The sequence below is a fragment of the Coenobita brevimanus genome, chromosome 87 (assembly GCF_032717465.1).
Source record: "Coenobita brevimanus isolate Jiangsu-jjx chromosome 87, ASM3271746v2, whole genome shotgun sequence".
NCBI classification, from domain to species: Eukaryota; Metazoa; Arthropoda; class Malacostraca; order Decapoda; family Coenobitidae; genus Coenobita; species Coenobita brevimanus.
The window spans coordinates 20,477,965-20,494,990 of record NC_137040.1 but is presented as its reverse complement, the minus strand read 5'-3'; the positions used below and the strand labels follow the sequence as shown (position 1 = coordinate 20,494,990).

The 17,026-nt window shown below is 39.8% G+C and overlaps 1 protein-coding gene across 1 annotated transcript in view; it reads left to right on the top strand.

Annotated features, from left to right (window-relative positions):
- LOC145411011 (myotubularin-related protein 9) overlaps positions 1–3,031 on the top strand; it is a 408,122-nt gene extending 405,091 nt beyond the window's left edge. Inside the window, exon 11 of the mRNA XM_080281074.1 lies at positions 2,778–3,031. Within this exon, the coding sequence (XP_080137200.1) occupies positions 2,778–2,987 (210 nt within the window). The 3' untranslated portion in view covers positions 2,988–3,031. The remainder of the gene's footprint in view (positions 1–2,777) is intronic.
- Positions 3,032–17,026: the final 13,995 nt, after the last annotated feature.

Genomic DNA, 17,026 nt, shown 5'->3' with positions numbered 1-17,026 from the left:
AATGGATGTAAAGAGAAGGCTGTATGAGGGTGTTGTGGTACCGACTGCATTATATGGGGCTGAAACATGGAATATGGGTGTAGCAGAGAGGAAAAGTTTGAATGTAATGGAGATGAGATGTCTGAGGAGTATGTGTGGAGTGACGCGTATGGATCGGGTGCGAAATGATGAAGTGCGAAGGAGAACTGGAGTTGTTCGGGAGATGGCTGGCAGAGTTGAGCAGAGGGTGTTGCAATGGTTTGGGCATATGGAGAGAATGGATAATGAGCGATTGGTGAAAAAGATAACTAGATCTGATGTGAGAGGTGTAAGGCTGAGAGGAAGACCACGAATAGGATGGATGGACAGTGTGAAGAGAGCGCTGGATGCGAGAGGGATGTCTGTTGAGCAAGGAAGAGTGGCTGTGCGTGACAGAAATAAATGGAGAGAAATTGTGAATGAATAAGTGATGACGCAGCCCTGAGGGGATATTCTCCCGCATTTGGTCTGATCAGCTAGTCAGGTCAGGTGCGGGTAAGGGGATGGGTCTGTTATGATGTGGCAGGGGTAAACCAGTTCTGCTGTCGGGCCCTGCTGCGGATGTCACTGATTGCATTGCCCAGTTGACCCTTGTGCGGTGTGGTGCGGTGAGGATCTGTCCGTTCTCCCCTTTGGGGCTAAGATGCGAATGAATGTGTTTGAATGGATGAGTAAATGGAGAGTGAGTCATCCTGTCTCGGCTACCTCCCTTTCCTTGGGGGAAGCAGCCTAGGTATATAGAGAGATATAGAGAGAATTATGTACGAGGGAATCACTTATAAACAAGAGAAAGATTCTGTATTTGTGAAGCACTAAATAAGAATTTCCAATTAGTTTTTACAGAAGAAAAAAATTTTGAGAGGGACTATGTGGAACATGCATGTCCACACATACTACCAGATATACAAATAGCAGAAAAAGTAATACAGGGGGAGTTAAGTAAATTAGACAGAGGAAAAGCAAGTGGTCCTGATGAAATTTCATGTTTGGTACTACGAGAATGTGCAAAGGAGTTAAGTAAACCATTATTTTTAATTTTCAAGAAATCCTTGAGTCAAGGTAAACTACCTGATATTTGGAAGAAAGCAAATATTGTCCCCTTATTCAAGAAAGGAAATAAGACAAAATCCACTCAACTACCGACCAGTATCACTGACCAGTGTTGTAAGCAAGGTATTAGAAAAGCTTATACGAAAAGCCTGGGTAAATCATCTAGAAGAACACAGTATGATAACAGAAAGACAGTTTGGTTTCAGAAAAGGAAAATCATGTGTTACTAATCTGTTGAGCTACTATGACAGAGTAACAAACACAATACAGGAAAGAGAAGGATGGGTGGACAGTATCTATTTAGATTTCAAGAAGGGTTTTGACACAGTACCACACCAAAATACTTTTATGGAAACTGTACCATCAAGGAGGAATTCGAGGCAAATTGTTTTGTTGGATGCAAGATTTTCTCATAAAAAGAGAAATGAGGACAGTACTAAGAGGAAACTACTCATCATGGAAAGAAGTGACTAGTGGAGTACCACAGGGTTCAGTGCTGGCACCAATCATGTTTTTAGTGTATATAAATGATATAGACAGTAACACTGGAAATGAAAGCTATCTGAATATGTTTGCAGATGATGCAAAAATACGAAGGAGAATTACTAACACAGACTCTTGTAAAGAGCTACAAGAAGAATTAAATAAACTTCATGAATGGAGTAGTACATGGCAAATGGAATTCAATGTGGACAGTGTCATGTAATCAAGTTTGGTAAAAGTGGAAAAAGACCTGATTAGAATTATAAGTTAGGAAATAAAACCCTATACACATCAGAAAGAGAGAAGGACCTAGGTGTGATTATCAATAACAGACTATCTCCGGCTGATCACATCAGCGAGAAGGTACGGAACATGTATACACTGCTTGCAAATATGAGAATAGCATTCACATACATAAATGAAGACATGCTAAGAAGGATAATAACAACATTCATTAGACCAACCCTGGAATATGCATCAGTAGTCTGGAGTCCTTATCTCAAAAAACACATAGACAAGATTGAAAAAGTTCAAAGGGCCGCTACATGATGGATACCAAGCTTAAGGGACCTAAGCTACGAAGAAAGACTAAATAAACTGAATCTACCAACACTACAGGAGAGAAGGAAAATAGGTGACATGATAATGCTGTATAAGTGCATATCAGGGAAGGAGAAAATAGACATAAATGATTACTTAACATATGGAGAAGCATCAGCAAGAGGACACTGCAAAAACTGCATAAGAAGAGAGGTGATAAAGACGTAAGGAAATTCAGTTTCCCAGACAGAGCAATTGATCAGTGGAATGCACTACCGAATGAAATAGTGCGTGCCAAAACAATTCACAAATTTAAGGATATGTACGATAAATATGGTTTAAGACATGGGACAGTACGAGCTTGACTCATTCCTGTAAAGATACAATTAGGTAAGAACACACACACACACACACACACACTATCCACCCAACCATCTGGAGCTCACCCTGGTATGCCAGAGTTATACTAATAAAACAACAAACAACACTTGACCCACCATGAATAACAACATTTAACCTGCACCATACAACTACAATATACACTTATTATTTCATTTTCTATGTGGTTCTGAAGAAGAACACTTTGATGTGGTGTGCAGTGATGTGAGTTGGAGGGAAGGCAACCTTGATGTCTCTGTGTGCTGTGTGTTCGCTGTTTAATCCTTTTTGTTTTCCTTTCATAACAGCAACTATGGAGTGGTGTGTACCTGGCATGGGTGGTGGATCAGAGTGCAGTGGATGCAGCTTGGGGGGTGGCACGAGAGCTGCGTGAGAGGGATGCCTCGCTACGCTCCAAGGTGGCACGTCTCCGTCGACAACTTCAGGACCTGGAGCGAGAGGCACTCCAGGCAGGCATCCTCAACATGCCATCACCCTCAGAAGTGGAAGTGGTTTAGTTGCCTTTTCTTGTCACTTAACCCCTGGAATTCGAGTGACATCCATATTATATTTAGGTATGCTGCTATTAGATTATTTTGCTCAGTTTTAATAGGCACTCCAGGCAGCAGTCCTCACCATGCTATCCACCATCATATGTGGAGATGCCTTGGGCCTGTATTCCTATCAATTATTTCCTTCAGCTTCATTTTGTTTCATTTTGTTTATCAAGGCTCCAACATGCTTGTATGGGTTTGCTGTGGTTGCCTGAAAGTGAATGTCTGTGCTGCTCGATCTCTGGCAGCCTCTTTCTTCAGCCTCCTATCCCTGAGGCCACACTGTATGACTTCATCCCAAGTCTTTTTGGTCTGTCTCTTACAGCTCTATCCTCAACATTTCACACCTCTCACCCTTTGCACCCAGTTGTCATCCTCTATCATCTCCACATGCCCAAACTATCTCAATCTGTCCTTTTTCATCACATCACTAATACATTGAAGTCTCATCCTTCCTCTCAATTCTTCATTTAGTGACATATTCTCTGTTTTTAGTATCTCCAGTCAGTTTTAATGATGGACTTCCCAAACTGATGGGATAAGGCATAGCCTTCATTAATGAGTTTAAGAAGGGGTAATATTGTGTGCATTAGTTGTATATAAGAAGATTTAATTTGTTAAGCATATTTTTACAATATTCACCAAGGCTGTACTGAATATTTATGTTTATAATGCTGTATCACTCATATGTGAACCTTGCACATACTGTATTGTAGTGTTCTGCTGAACATTATCCATGCTACCTACATTCCAGATACATATTGCTATTGATGATAATTTTGTTCATGCATTTCTTAATATCATCCCACTTTGTCATTGTTATTTTGTTGTGGGCTTAGGCTTAATTGTGTTGTTGGCTACAAGTATTCTTACACACCTCAGATTTGCCTTTCCCAGCTTTCATCTGGTGACACTGGCTCCATATCCAAATGTACGAGATCCTGTGTTCCACACCTCATTTTCCCCTAACATATTTCTAGCTATTTACTTACCTTGGGGTGATATTCTGTGAACATTGTTATTAATCCCTCCATTCAGCCAAAGTTTATTTGCTCTGATATTACTTTTATGTGTAAAGAGAACTGGTCTTTCCTTCTCCCCCTCCTTCTATCCCCCTCCCACCCTTCCTCTCTCTTTCTCTCTTATACTCTTTCCCTCTCACCCTCTCTTTCATCATTCCCTTTCTCCTTTTCCTCCTCCTCCATCTCTCTCCTTCTCCCTCCCTCACTCCCCTTATACCCTCTCCCCATTCTCCCCTTCTGTCTGTCTGTCTTTCTGTCTCACATGCTATGACTGTCAGATACGCAGGTCGCAGTGCTAGGTTTCTTGCAATAAGTTTTTTTCCCTCTCTTACAGAAAGGTTTTTTCCTGTATTTCAGAGTCCTCTCATGGCAAAATCTCCATACCTCTTGTCCAGCACTCTTCCATATTATGTGTAAAGCTGGAGTGGAGTTGATATTATCTACACACCTGTGTATAGGATATGGAGATTAAGAAGGTAATAAGGGTAGGAGTATTTTATTAATTGTGTAAAATTTCCATAAAATATTATGGAAATATTACCATATAAATGCATTGGTGATATCCCTTTAGCACAAAGAGGTGTGTCTACATAACCTGGTAACCAAATGTGCATTTTATCAAAACCAATAAATTACTGCAAAGTCTGTGACAGTCTGCGCAGAGAAAAGTTTGTAGTGGATTGCTGCTCCCTGTAATTAGCGATAGCCTCCTGCAGCCTGTCAGAGACAGAGGTAACAGGTCTGTATAACTACAGTTGTTTAATTTCTTCTGAATAATTCCCACTCGGCCATCATGCGTTGTTAGAGGTGCTGGAGTGCTCTGTTTGGCAATGGGACCCACAAATAAATGATACTACCTGAGCACTCCTCACTGGGCTTCAGGTGGTCTGCCAGTTGATGTGTATTGGGCAGTTATCCCGAAAATAAAGTGATAAACCACCCATCCTAAAATAGAAATGTGCATGAATCCGCTAAAGGCATTGACATAAGAACACACACACACACACACACACACACACACACACACACAAGTGATCATGTGGTCATTGAGTTCCAGATGATAATAGGGAACGTGGAGCCAAGAGACGAGCTTTATAGGCAGGGAAGATATCGAAAATGGGGATTGGAGAAAATTCAGAGAAACGAGAGATCCAGAGGAAGTGGGATATCTTTCTAGACCTCTATAAGTTGGGGGTGGAAAAATTTGTGCCAAGAGTAAGGGGGAAAGAAAGCAGGAAAAAGGAGTGGTTAAATAGAAGGTGTATGATAGCAAAAAGAGAGGCATGGCATGGAACAACTGGAGAAAGAAAGATAACAACAGAACAAAGGAAGAATATAAAAGAACTAGAAATGAATACACAAGAATACATAGAGAGGAAGAAAGGAATTTTGAAAAAGGTATAATAGACAAATGTAAGGATGAACCCAAACTGTTTTATAGATTTGTCAATGGCAAACTGAAACAAAAGGAAGGAATCACCAAACTGAAAGTAGAAGGAGAGGTCTATAAAGATGCGGCAATGCAAGCTGAAATAATGAACAAATGTATCCAATCGGTTTTCACTAATGAAAAGGAGTTTGTGGAAGGGAGAGAGTGACTAGAAATGTTGTGATTAAAAATATAAAAGTGGAAGTACAGGAAGTGTATAAATTACTGGAAACTCAAGATGTAAGGAGAACCCCAGGACCAGATGGAATCTCTAATTGGGTACTGAAGGAATGCAGAGAACGACTGGCGGATAAGATTCACAATTTAATTGTGTGTTCTCTGGAAGAGGGGAAAGTGCCTCAAGAATGGAAGATGGCAAATGTGATACCAGTTTATAAGTGAGGAAACAGGGAAGAACCCCTGAATTATAGACCAGTGCCCCTAACGAGCATGGTCGCAAATTTGTGCGAGAGAATCCTGAAAGATAGATGGATAAAATATCTGGAAGAGATTAATATTTTGGCTGAAAGTCAGTTTTGATTCAGAAGTGGAAGGTCACATATTTCCAACTTGTTGAGTTTTTACTCAAGAGCAATTGACGTGCTACAGGATAGAGATGGTTGGGTGGATTGTGTGTACAGTAATCCCTCCAATATCCGGATCAATAGAGCCATAGGCAGGTCCGGATAGTGGTCCTGTCCGGATATTGGGCCCCAGCTTATGGACTTCTACTTATGGACCCTAACTCTGAAAAACACCTATACAACTCCCTCTGCACATGCATTGCACCTATTTAAGACCCAAATCACACCAATAAGGGACATAAAAGACTGAAATAAATGCAAAAGAACCATAAAATGAGGTTTTAGAGGTGAGTTTATACAATATTAAACATTCTGGGTACTTACAAGTCCCTTGCTCCTGGACTGGTTTGAACCGCCAGTTTGCAGTCCACAGTTAATCCTCTACACTCTAAATTCTAATTTCTTAACACTGCACAACACTGTAAATTCCTGTGTGTTCTAGTGGCAAGGTATTGCAGTTTATTCACTGTTTATTCACAAAAAACAAGCACCTGTGGCTTGCACTGTTATGAGTATCTGCTCTCCATCGGAGTTAAGCTGTGACTGTTGATGTTGGTGGGGTAACAGAGTTGCCAGATCGCAACAGCCACATTACCAATCTCCTCAACTTTCATTGTCAAATATAACTTTTCAATACCAAATTCGTAAAGCTAGCATATATTCTTCACTAATTATATATACAAGTGGAAATACATGTAATCACTCTCCTTATAACTAACACCATGTTGATTATTTTCACACTATGTAGGGTAGCAGATTAATCAGAGAGAGCAAACAATCCACCATCTCCATCCTGTGTATCCTCATACATGTGAAAAATCCATTTGGTAATGCATTATTCTAATTCATTACCAAACGAATTTTTCATTACCAAATTGGCCCACACTTGGTAATGAAAAATACCAAATGGCAACCTGACAGGGGAGGGGGGAGGGGGAGGAAGGAAGGGGTGAAGGGACCATGGTGTAACAGCTGTTTGGCGCCAGGCGGGAATTTCAAATTATGGGAGGGAAAAAAGTCAGATTTTTTTTGAATTTTTTGCGGTTTTTGGCCCATTTTGGGAATATTGGATCCCAGGAGAATTATGTCCGGTTAGTGGGGATGTTCGGATATTGGGCGTTCGGATATCAGAGGGATTACTGTATTTAGAGTTGGAGAAGGCCTTTAACAAGGTACCCCATAAGAGACTAATGTGGAAACTAGAGCATATAGGAGGACTGAAGGGGAATCTCCTGGAATGGATGAGAGACTTTTTGAGAGACAGACAAATGAGGACAGTAATAAAGGATAGGATGTCTGGATGGAGGGAAGTAACAAGTGGAGTCCCACAGGACTCGGTGTTGGCACCAATAATGTTCCTGATTTACATAAATGATATGGTAGATGAAGTGACAGTTATGCAAGTTAGTTTGCTGATGATTCAAAGATCTTGAGGAAGGTAGAGGTTGAGGAGGATTGTAAAATGCTGCAGGAAGATCTGGATAAGATACACAAATGGAGCCAGATGTGGGAAATGAAATTCATTGCAATAAAATGTAAAATATTGGAAATGGGTAAAAGTACCAAGAGGCCATCACTGAATTATTTGATGGGTAATGAACCACTCACAAAAGCGAGAGAAGAGAAAGATTCGGGAGTGCTGGTCCAGTATAGTTTGTCACCTGAAAAACACATTAACAAGACAATTAGAGAGATGTATAAACTCCTGACTAATATAAGAGTAGCTTTTCATTATATGGATGAGGAGATGATGAAAAAATTGATAGTGGCCGTGATTCGCCCCAGGTTAGAATATGCAGCAGTAGTGTGGTCCCCACACAAAAAGAAAGCTATAAAGAAGATTGAGAGAATACAAAGAACAGCAACCAAGATGGTCCCCAGTCTGGCAGATCTGTCATACAGGGAGAGGCTGGAAAAGCTGGATTTGCCCTCCTTAGAAGAAAGGAGAAAGAGAGGCGACATGATTGCAGTGTTCAGGACCATGATGGGAGTAAATAAAATTGACAGAGAAGATCTGTTTGTATGGGATAAGAGAGTAACAAGAGGAAACAGAATGAAATTGAAGAAGACAAGCTGCTTGAAAGATATCAAGAAATATAGTTTTCCTTATAGATGTATAGACCTGCGGAATAGCCTGGACAAAGAGATCATCCAGTCTAAAAATTTAAACGAGTTTAAAGCTAAATTTGACATATTGAGAAACGGAGACGGGACCCCACGAGCATAAGTAAATACAATTAGGTAAATACACACACACACACACACACACACTGTAAATACCCTGTAGGTAAGTCCATCCATCCATCCATCATCCAATCCTTCGTTGCCCCATGAGGAGCGTAGGAGCCCGGGACTAGGAAACCTGGTCCTGGCATTTAAGATGAGAGTAACCAGCCTCACTCATCCCTGAGTGGCATTACTTGAGCAATAAACCCCAACCACTCCTTGGATATAAACCTTCACCGGCTCAATCCGATTGGAGCACCTTTATTATCCACTAAACCACCAGGAGCCAAAATTTGGTTCTATGGTTACCACCCAGTGTAGTAAATGGTTTCCTGGTGTACAGGAAACTGTTTGGCTTGTCACTCAGTGTAGAGTCACCCACAGGCAGAAGGAAGAGGAAAGAACGAAGGAAAGACAGAATTGTGTGTATTATTTAAATATAACTGCCTTTCTTAACACTAAATTAAGTATTGGCCACATTAATTATTATAAATCATAAATGTAATGATACTGTATTATTAAGTGAAGATGAAGGGGAGCTGCAAGGCTTGGTGGATGAGTTTGGGAGAGTGTATAAGAAACGGAATCTAAAGGTGAATAGGGAAGAGTAAAGTTATGGTCTTTGAGAGAAGTGAAGTCAGTGAATAGAGGAAATGGAAAATGTGAGTGCATTTAAGTACTTGGGTAGTGTGATGAGTAATGATGGAAGTTTAGTGGGTGAAATGCTTGAAAGGGTACAGCAAGGAAGAAAAGTTGCTGGTTCCTTGAAAGCAGTGATAAGAAACAGGGAAGTGAGCATGGAAATGAAAAAGCTACTACATGACAGTATTGTGATACCAACCCTAACGTATGGAAGTGAATCTTGAACCTTGTTGGAGGGACAGAAGTCAAGAGCGAGAGCAATGGAAATGAATTATTTGAGAGGAGCATGTGGAGTCACATGGAGAGACAGACTGACAAATGAGGAAGTGAAGCAATAATGTGGTGTGGATGTGGATGTGATAGGAAGTGTTAGGAGAAACACATTGAGGTGGTTTGGCCATGTGGAGAGGATGAAGAGTGAGAGGCTGACAAGGAGAGTGTATGTGAGTGAGGTGGAGGGGGGGGAGAGGGAAGGGGAGGCCAAGGATGAGATGGAGGGATGGAGTGGAGAGGTATATGAGAGTGGGGGGTGTGAGCTGGGAGCAGGGCAATGAAATGGCACGGGACAGGGTGACATGGAGGCTATTTGTTTGTGGCCACCCCTTATGGGATTAAGGCGTCTGACGGTAGATAGATAAATAAATGTAATGGAATGCTGGGTACAGCACCTGACCGTTATACAAGAAGAATAAAATTCACTTTAACTAACAACACATCACCTGGCGGCGGTGGAATAATTTGTTGGACTACCAAAAACATAATAACATAACAAAACATACCATGGTAGTGCCTAACACTGTATTCATTACGTTTCACTGATACTGTAATTATTAATACCAGATTGCTTATAAGGATAAATCGTCAGTTTTGATACATGCAGTCTGTTATGTATAACTATTATTGCAAAAGAGATTATTTTCTCCATTTATCACTCGTTAGTTTATACAGGGGTTATACACAATTTTATGTTAATGCTGTTCCACGAGCCGTACTACAAGGAAAGAAGGGTTGCTTGTGGGCCACGGATCATAGGTTGCCTGTGTAGCGAGGCGGTCATCCGAGTGGCACCACTCTTTAAAAACATTGAGAGAAGAAGTGATAGCAAGGGTGGGAAGAGGGAGGGACGGGGGGAGGTGAGAACAGTTGTTGATTTTTAAAATTATCATTATTTCACAATTGACCAAGGCTGAACAGATTCCTCGGAATGTCAGAGCCCAATCTGGCTGCTCTAATCCTAGGGAGAGTCATCAGACTTGGGTATGGGAAAGGGTATGGATTAAGAGTAAATGCAGAGTTCATCCCACAAATCCTGGTGACTGGCAAGAGCCTTGATTTATCACCCTTTAGACATGAATCCAACTAAGTAATATGAGAAGACCAGAACAAATGCCTTAGATAAATTATTGGCTGGATGGAGGGATTAACAAAAAAACTACTCATTGCCAATAATGGCATAATAGACGAGAGAAATATCGTCTCAAGCGGGAGGCGGTGGCTGAATCGGTAGAGAGGCGGCCTGCAGTCCTAATGGACCCAGGATCGAATCCCGGCTGGGGCAGGGAACAGTATAAGGATTTGAATTTCCTGATCTACCAGATGAACTGCCGACATGTCGCAAAAATACCCCCGCTAATACCAATACACCAGTCCCGTATGAGACAGCCCTAGCATGTATTCAATATGGATGGTGGGTGTTAGTGCCAAAGTGGTGACATGTGGAGGTGTAGGAGGACTACTGGGCCTTGGAATAGGTCACTGCCCCCAAGAAATAGGCCCTGAAGCCTTTGCCCAGAGTCGGACACGTTAAAAAAAAAAAAAAAAAAAAAAAAAAATCTAAATATGAGAGAGAGAGAGAGAGAGAGAAGGGGGATGGACGGTAGGGAGAAGAAGGGAAATGAGGAAGGGAGAATGAGAGAGAGAGAGGAGGGGAAGATAAGGAGAGAGGCAATGGGGATGGGGGGGAGGGAGTATGAGAGAGAAAGAGAGAGAGAGAGCAGGAGGGGGAGGGGAGACCAGTTCTCTTCACAAATAAAAGTAATATCAGAGTAAACATACATTTGGCTGACTGGAGGGATTAATAACAATATTCATAGAGTATCTCCCAAGGTAAGTAAATAGCTAGAAGTATATATGTAACGGGAAGATGAGGTGGGGAACATGGGACACCATACATCTGAACATGGAGTCAGTGTTACCAGATGAAATCTGTGAGAGGCAAAGCTGAGGTGTGTAAGAATACTTATGGCCACTAGTACATGAACCCAGTGAACTGCAGGCTGAAGTTGCCCTTGGAGGGACAGGGATGAAGTTGAGGGACTTTTGTATAAATGGGTGAGTTATGTCTTTGCCATCTCATGAAAGCATCCATCTCCAACATTATTATTATCTTACTTTGTCGTTAGAACTTTTGTACACCACAGCTGATTTTCCAGTAATTTCCACTGATTAGACCAAAGACAAGGCAAGAATATTATGGTATTTGCATCTAACATATTTTTACTCCAGATCTGAGTGTTTTTATATATATAGTGACCAGGCCCAGGGAGAAATACCTTGGGCCTTGATGAAGCCCCAGAACCAGTCAGGCCTGGGGACATTTTTTTTTCTTTTTTCCTGATGAATTTATGTCACTTAGGATAGACTTTTCAAACTGAAGGAGTTACACATGACATAAACTCCTTCCGTACAAGAGGCCTTTACTGAGCTGAAGTTGTCTGGTTGTAGCAAAAACAAACTGTAAAGGACATCACCCAGATTCAGGGTGCTAACTCTTCAGCCAAACTGGCACACTGGCCCTCCTCCCTCAGATCACCTTTGTTGTCATTCCTAATTATACATTTGTGTGTGTGTGTGTGTGTGTGTGTGTGTGTGTGTGTGTGTGTGTGTGTGTGTGTGTGTTTTCATACCTTACATTATTGTATCTTTACAGGAATGAGTCAAGCTCGTATTGTCCTACGTATTAAACCATTATTATCATACATATAAAATTTATGAACAGTTTCGGCACACAATATTTCATTCAGTAGCGCATTCCACTGATCAGTTGTCTATTTGGGAAACTGAATTTCCTTACATCTTTATCCCCACTCTTTTTATGTCCTTTTTGCTGATGCTTCCCCATACATTATATCCTTTTGCTGATGCTTCCCCATACATTAAATATTCATTTATGTCTATTTTCTCTTTCCCTAAGATGCATTTATATAGCATAATCATGTCTTCTCTTTTCATTCTCTTGTGTAAAGTTGATATATTCAATTTTTCTAGTCTTTCTTCATAGCTTAGATCCCCTAAGCTTAGTACCAATCTTGTACCAGCCCTCTGTACTTTTTCGATCATATCTATGTGCTTTTTGAGATGTGCATTCCAGACTGCTGATGCATACTCCAGGGTTGGTCTGATGAATGATGTTATTATCTTTCTCAGCATGTCTTCATTTATATATGTGAATGCTATTCTTATATTAGCAAGCAGTGTATAGTGTTACATACCTTCTCACTGATGTGGTCAGCCAGAGATACTTTGTTATTGATAATCACTCCAAGGTCCTTCTCCCTTTCTGATATGTGTATGGTTAAACTTCCTAACTTCCAATCTAGTCTTTTTTCACTTTTACTAAACTTAATTACATGACACTTGTCCACATTAAATTCCATTTGCCATATATTACTCATTCATGAAGTTTATTTAATGCTTCTTGTAGTTCTTTACGAGAGTCTGTGTTAGTAATTCTACTTTGTATTTTAGCATCATCAGCAAACATATTTAGATAGCTTCCATTTGCAGTGTTACTGTCTGTGTCATTTATAAATACTAAAAACATAATTGGTTCCAGCACTGAACCCTGTGGAACTCTGCTAGTCACTTCCCTGCATGATGAGTAATTTTCCCTTAGCACTGTTCTCATTTCCCTTTTTCTGAGAAAATCCTGCTTCCAGCAGTACATGTTGCCTTGGATTACTCCTTGATGGTACAGCTTTCATAAAGTCTTTGGTGTAGTACTCTGTCAAATGCTTTCTTGAATAAATATTCTAAATAGATACTGTCCACCCATCCTTCTCTTTTCTTTAATGTTTTTGTAACTCTGTCATAGTAGCTTAATAGATTAGTAACACATGATTTTCCCTTCCTGAAACCTAACTGCCTTTTATTATATTGTGTTCTTATAGATGGTTTACCCAAACTTTTCTTATCAGTTCTTCTAGTATCATCCTTACAACACTGGTCAGTGATACTGGTCAGTAGTTGAGTAGATTCTGTCTGTTCCTTTCTTGAATAGGGGAACAATGTTTGCATTCTTCCAAAAATCTAGTAGTTTACTTTGACCTAAGGATTTCTTGAGTATTAGTTGTAAAATAGCACACACACAGTGTGTGTGTGTGTGTATTTATTTATTTGTATTTACCTAATTGTATTTACCTGGTTGTAGTGCACAGGATTTTAGATAATTTTGTAATTTCCTGTCTTCAGATCTGTAATTACCCAATCTACTTTTAAACACATGGATATTCTTTGCTTGCACCACCTCCTCTTCCAAACTGTTCCAAATGTCTATACTTCTATGGTATTTTTTTTTTTTTTTTTTTTTTTTTTTTTTTTTCCAAGCATCTACTCTTCAGTTTATACTCATATCCTCTTGTCCTTCTGTCATCATCATCAACAAACAGATGTCTTTTTTCCACCATTTCAAGTTTTCTAACACCTTTAAGCATTGAAATCAAATCTCCTTTCTCTTTTCTCACTGGGTGTTGATAACTTCAGCTTCATTAGTCTCTCATCATAAGAAAGTTCTCTCAAACTTGGTAGCATCATAGTCACCATCCTCTGTACCTTTTCCAATTTTCTTACATGCTTCTCTCAAATTATGTGACCATATGAATGCTGCATATTCTGATTTCTGTGTGTGTGTGTGTGTGTGTGTGTGTGTGTTCGTTCGTTCGTTCGTTCATTAGTTCTTACCTAATTTTTTCTTCACAGGAATGAGTCAAGCCCGTACTGTTCCATGTTTTGAAACATTTTTATCATTCGTAGCTTTGAATTTGTTAATAGATTTGGTACACTGTACTTCATTCAGCAGAGCATTCTGCTGATCAGTTGCTCTATTTGGGAAAATAAATTTCCTTATGTCTTTATCGGCCTCCTTGTTGTACAGTTTTTTGCAGTGTCCTCATGATGTCTCCCATAGGTTATATACTCATGTACGGCTATTTTTACTTTTCCAGTGATGCATATATATAACATAATCATGTCTCTTTTCGTTCTGTCTTGTAATGTTGGTAGGTTTAATTTTTCTAGTCTTTATTCATAGCTTAGATCCCTTGAGTGTGATACCAATCTTGTAGTGACCCTTTGTACTTTTTCAATCTTATCTATGCGTTTTTTGAAATGTGGATTCCATACTATTGATGCATACTCCAAAGTTGGGCTAATGAATGATGTGATTATCTTTTTCAGCATGTCTTCATTTAAATATGTGAATGGTACTCTCATATTAGCAGGCAGTGTGTGTGTGTGTGTGTGTGTGTGTGAGAGAGAGAGAGAGAGAGAGAGAGAGCACATACTGTATGCATGCATGTTTGTTAAAGTGATCAGTTTCATTAGACCAAGGTTATGTTACATGTGAATGCTAGCCTTATATTAGCAGGCAGTGTGTACACGTGTGTGTGTGTGTGTGTGTGTGTGTGTGTGTGTGTGTGTGTGTGTGTGTGTGTGTGTGTAAGAGAGAGAGAGAGGGAGAGCACATATGCACGCATGTTTGATAAAGTGATCAGTTTCATTACACCAAGGTTATGTTATTTAATGCTTGAGAAGTGTGGCTGCAAACTTGTTAAGTAGCTGCACCATCATCACTCGCTGGCAGGAAACATTCAGCTCCAAATTAATGGTGACAAAGTTGAAGATAAGACTCACACACTTTTTACAACTCTTACACATCGTAGATTTCTTTTCTCACTGGAGATTCCTGCAGTTGTTGGGGAGTAATTAGTTCGTTTTGGCACTTCCTTCAGTGCTCAGCTTATAAAAAACATCAGCTGTACCATGAGCAACCTCAATATGGGGGTTTTTGAAGATGAAGCATGGTATCACAATTTGATTTTTATGTTCCAGAAAGGATTTTTGGGCCCTTATCATGTCCAGGCCCTGGGTATGTATTTATAAAGGATCCAAACCAGTTTGTATGATAAACATATCTCTAGAACAGTTAACAGTTAACACAGACCAATTGATTATCAGATAGGTATATGCGAAGCTACAGAATGTGGTGAAAGTTTTTTGGCCTATCTGATGGAGCCAGGATTCTGTGGGCTTGAATGATGAGTGAATGGAAGCATGGTCCAACGAAGTGGGCAGACTTAGGCTGTCTGGACAATGCTACTTTCACCCTGCCCTTGGGTGGGAAAGGAGGTCCGGATCATGATGATGTTGATGACAAACCAATCTACTTTTCATATTCTTTCACTTTAATGTTTGCTGTGATTTCATTGTGAAGTGTTTGGTTGCTGCATAAATGAAGCAAATGTATATACAGGACAATCAGTCATATACTGCACATAATTTAATCTCGGGAGTTTATGAGTACAGCTCCTGGTGTATTAGTACCATCAAAAACTAGCCTTTCTTGTGCCTTGATAGTGAACTTTGTTATTGTGAAGTTAGTGTTGATAATTATTTGCATAAATTTCAGTATATACAGGTTATCCTCCTTATAAGTATGATTTTTTTTTTTTTTTTTTTTTTTTTTTTAACCACCTTTTCTCTTTCATGGTAAATTTAAGTTCCATTATATATGAAGTTCATTTGTCCATTTCCCTCTAGTTACAGTGGCAGTGCTATATAAAGTGTTGTGGTACAGGTAGGAGTTTCAAGCACAATATAGGCTAGATTAGTTTTACATTACAATAGTGTATCATACACACCTTTCCCCTGTAATGTTATGAGAAGAAATAAGTAATATTCTGTCCTTTTTAACATGGCCGAAATTTGCAATTTCTCCATCTTAAATGCTGAGCTCTAACAAGAGATTAACACTAGACAATGGTGCAGCACATGAAGAAGTGATGAAATGGATGTGGAATTGTAGTTTCTTTTTTTCCCATTAAACTTTAGGAAAAAATCTCTACCAAGTTAAGATGGAGAAATGTAATAATGTAAGAGTCTTTGTATTTGGTCTGTGTATGTGGTGGAATTGCCTGCAGTGGAGGAATATGATCTGCACAGTTCAGAGAGTGAAAGAGTACTGGACTTTGGTGAGAAGAAGATGTGTAACACAGAAAGTAGGGAAGGGATCATGGGCAGTATATTGATGGTGAAAATACCTTTGCCATCCTTTGCATGGAGATTCCCAGGAAGCAAAAGGTTGGAAGATGATCATCATCATCATCATCATCCTGGTGTTTTTTTTTTTTTTTTCTCTCTCTCTCTAAAAGGATCCTGAAACAGGAAAAACACAGATATAAATTTGAGGTGGTGATCATAATATCTAAGGTACATCCAACTGCATGTAACTCATTTAAACACTTTATACCAGAACTGTAATGGTAAAGTAGGGGTAGATTTCATGTCACACTTAGCCACAATTGTCATCTTTATAATTCAAGCCTTTGAACTTGTGGAGGATTGTTCAGCCACTGTTGCTGGTTTTTAGGATACTGCATCATCCAAGCTACCACAGTCACCTCCCCTTAGGTGTTATCCTAGGTACTTATTTTACCAACCAACTCACAAAGGGTGGGTGGACATCTAAGTTGAGTAGAACCATTTGCCCCCTCCAGAAGGACGAGAGTGAGATATAAACCACATCAATGTGGTCACCTTTCAGGCTGTATCATGAACCAGAATCAGTTAATAGAATTTACCGAATGTCTCATGCACCATAGTAGTTGCACGCTGCATTGTAAATGAGTGACTGAGTACGATGTTCTTTGTTTTATGCATCTGATGTATTGATAAATAAAGGTCATGTGGAAATCAAATATGTGCCAGTTTTATTCACTTTAGATTAGTCTGTTGTGAACATAAAGGGCTAAAGAAATCTTTATCAACTACTTTACCATTGGAGCTCCCAGTTAAAGTTCAATAAACATGTCTGGGAATAGCAAA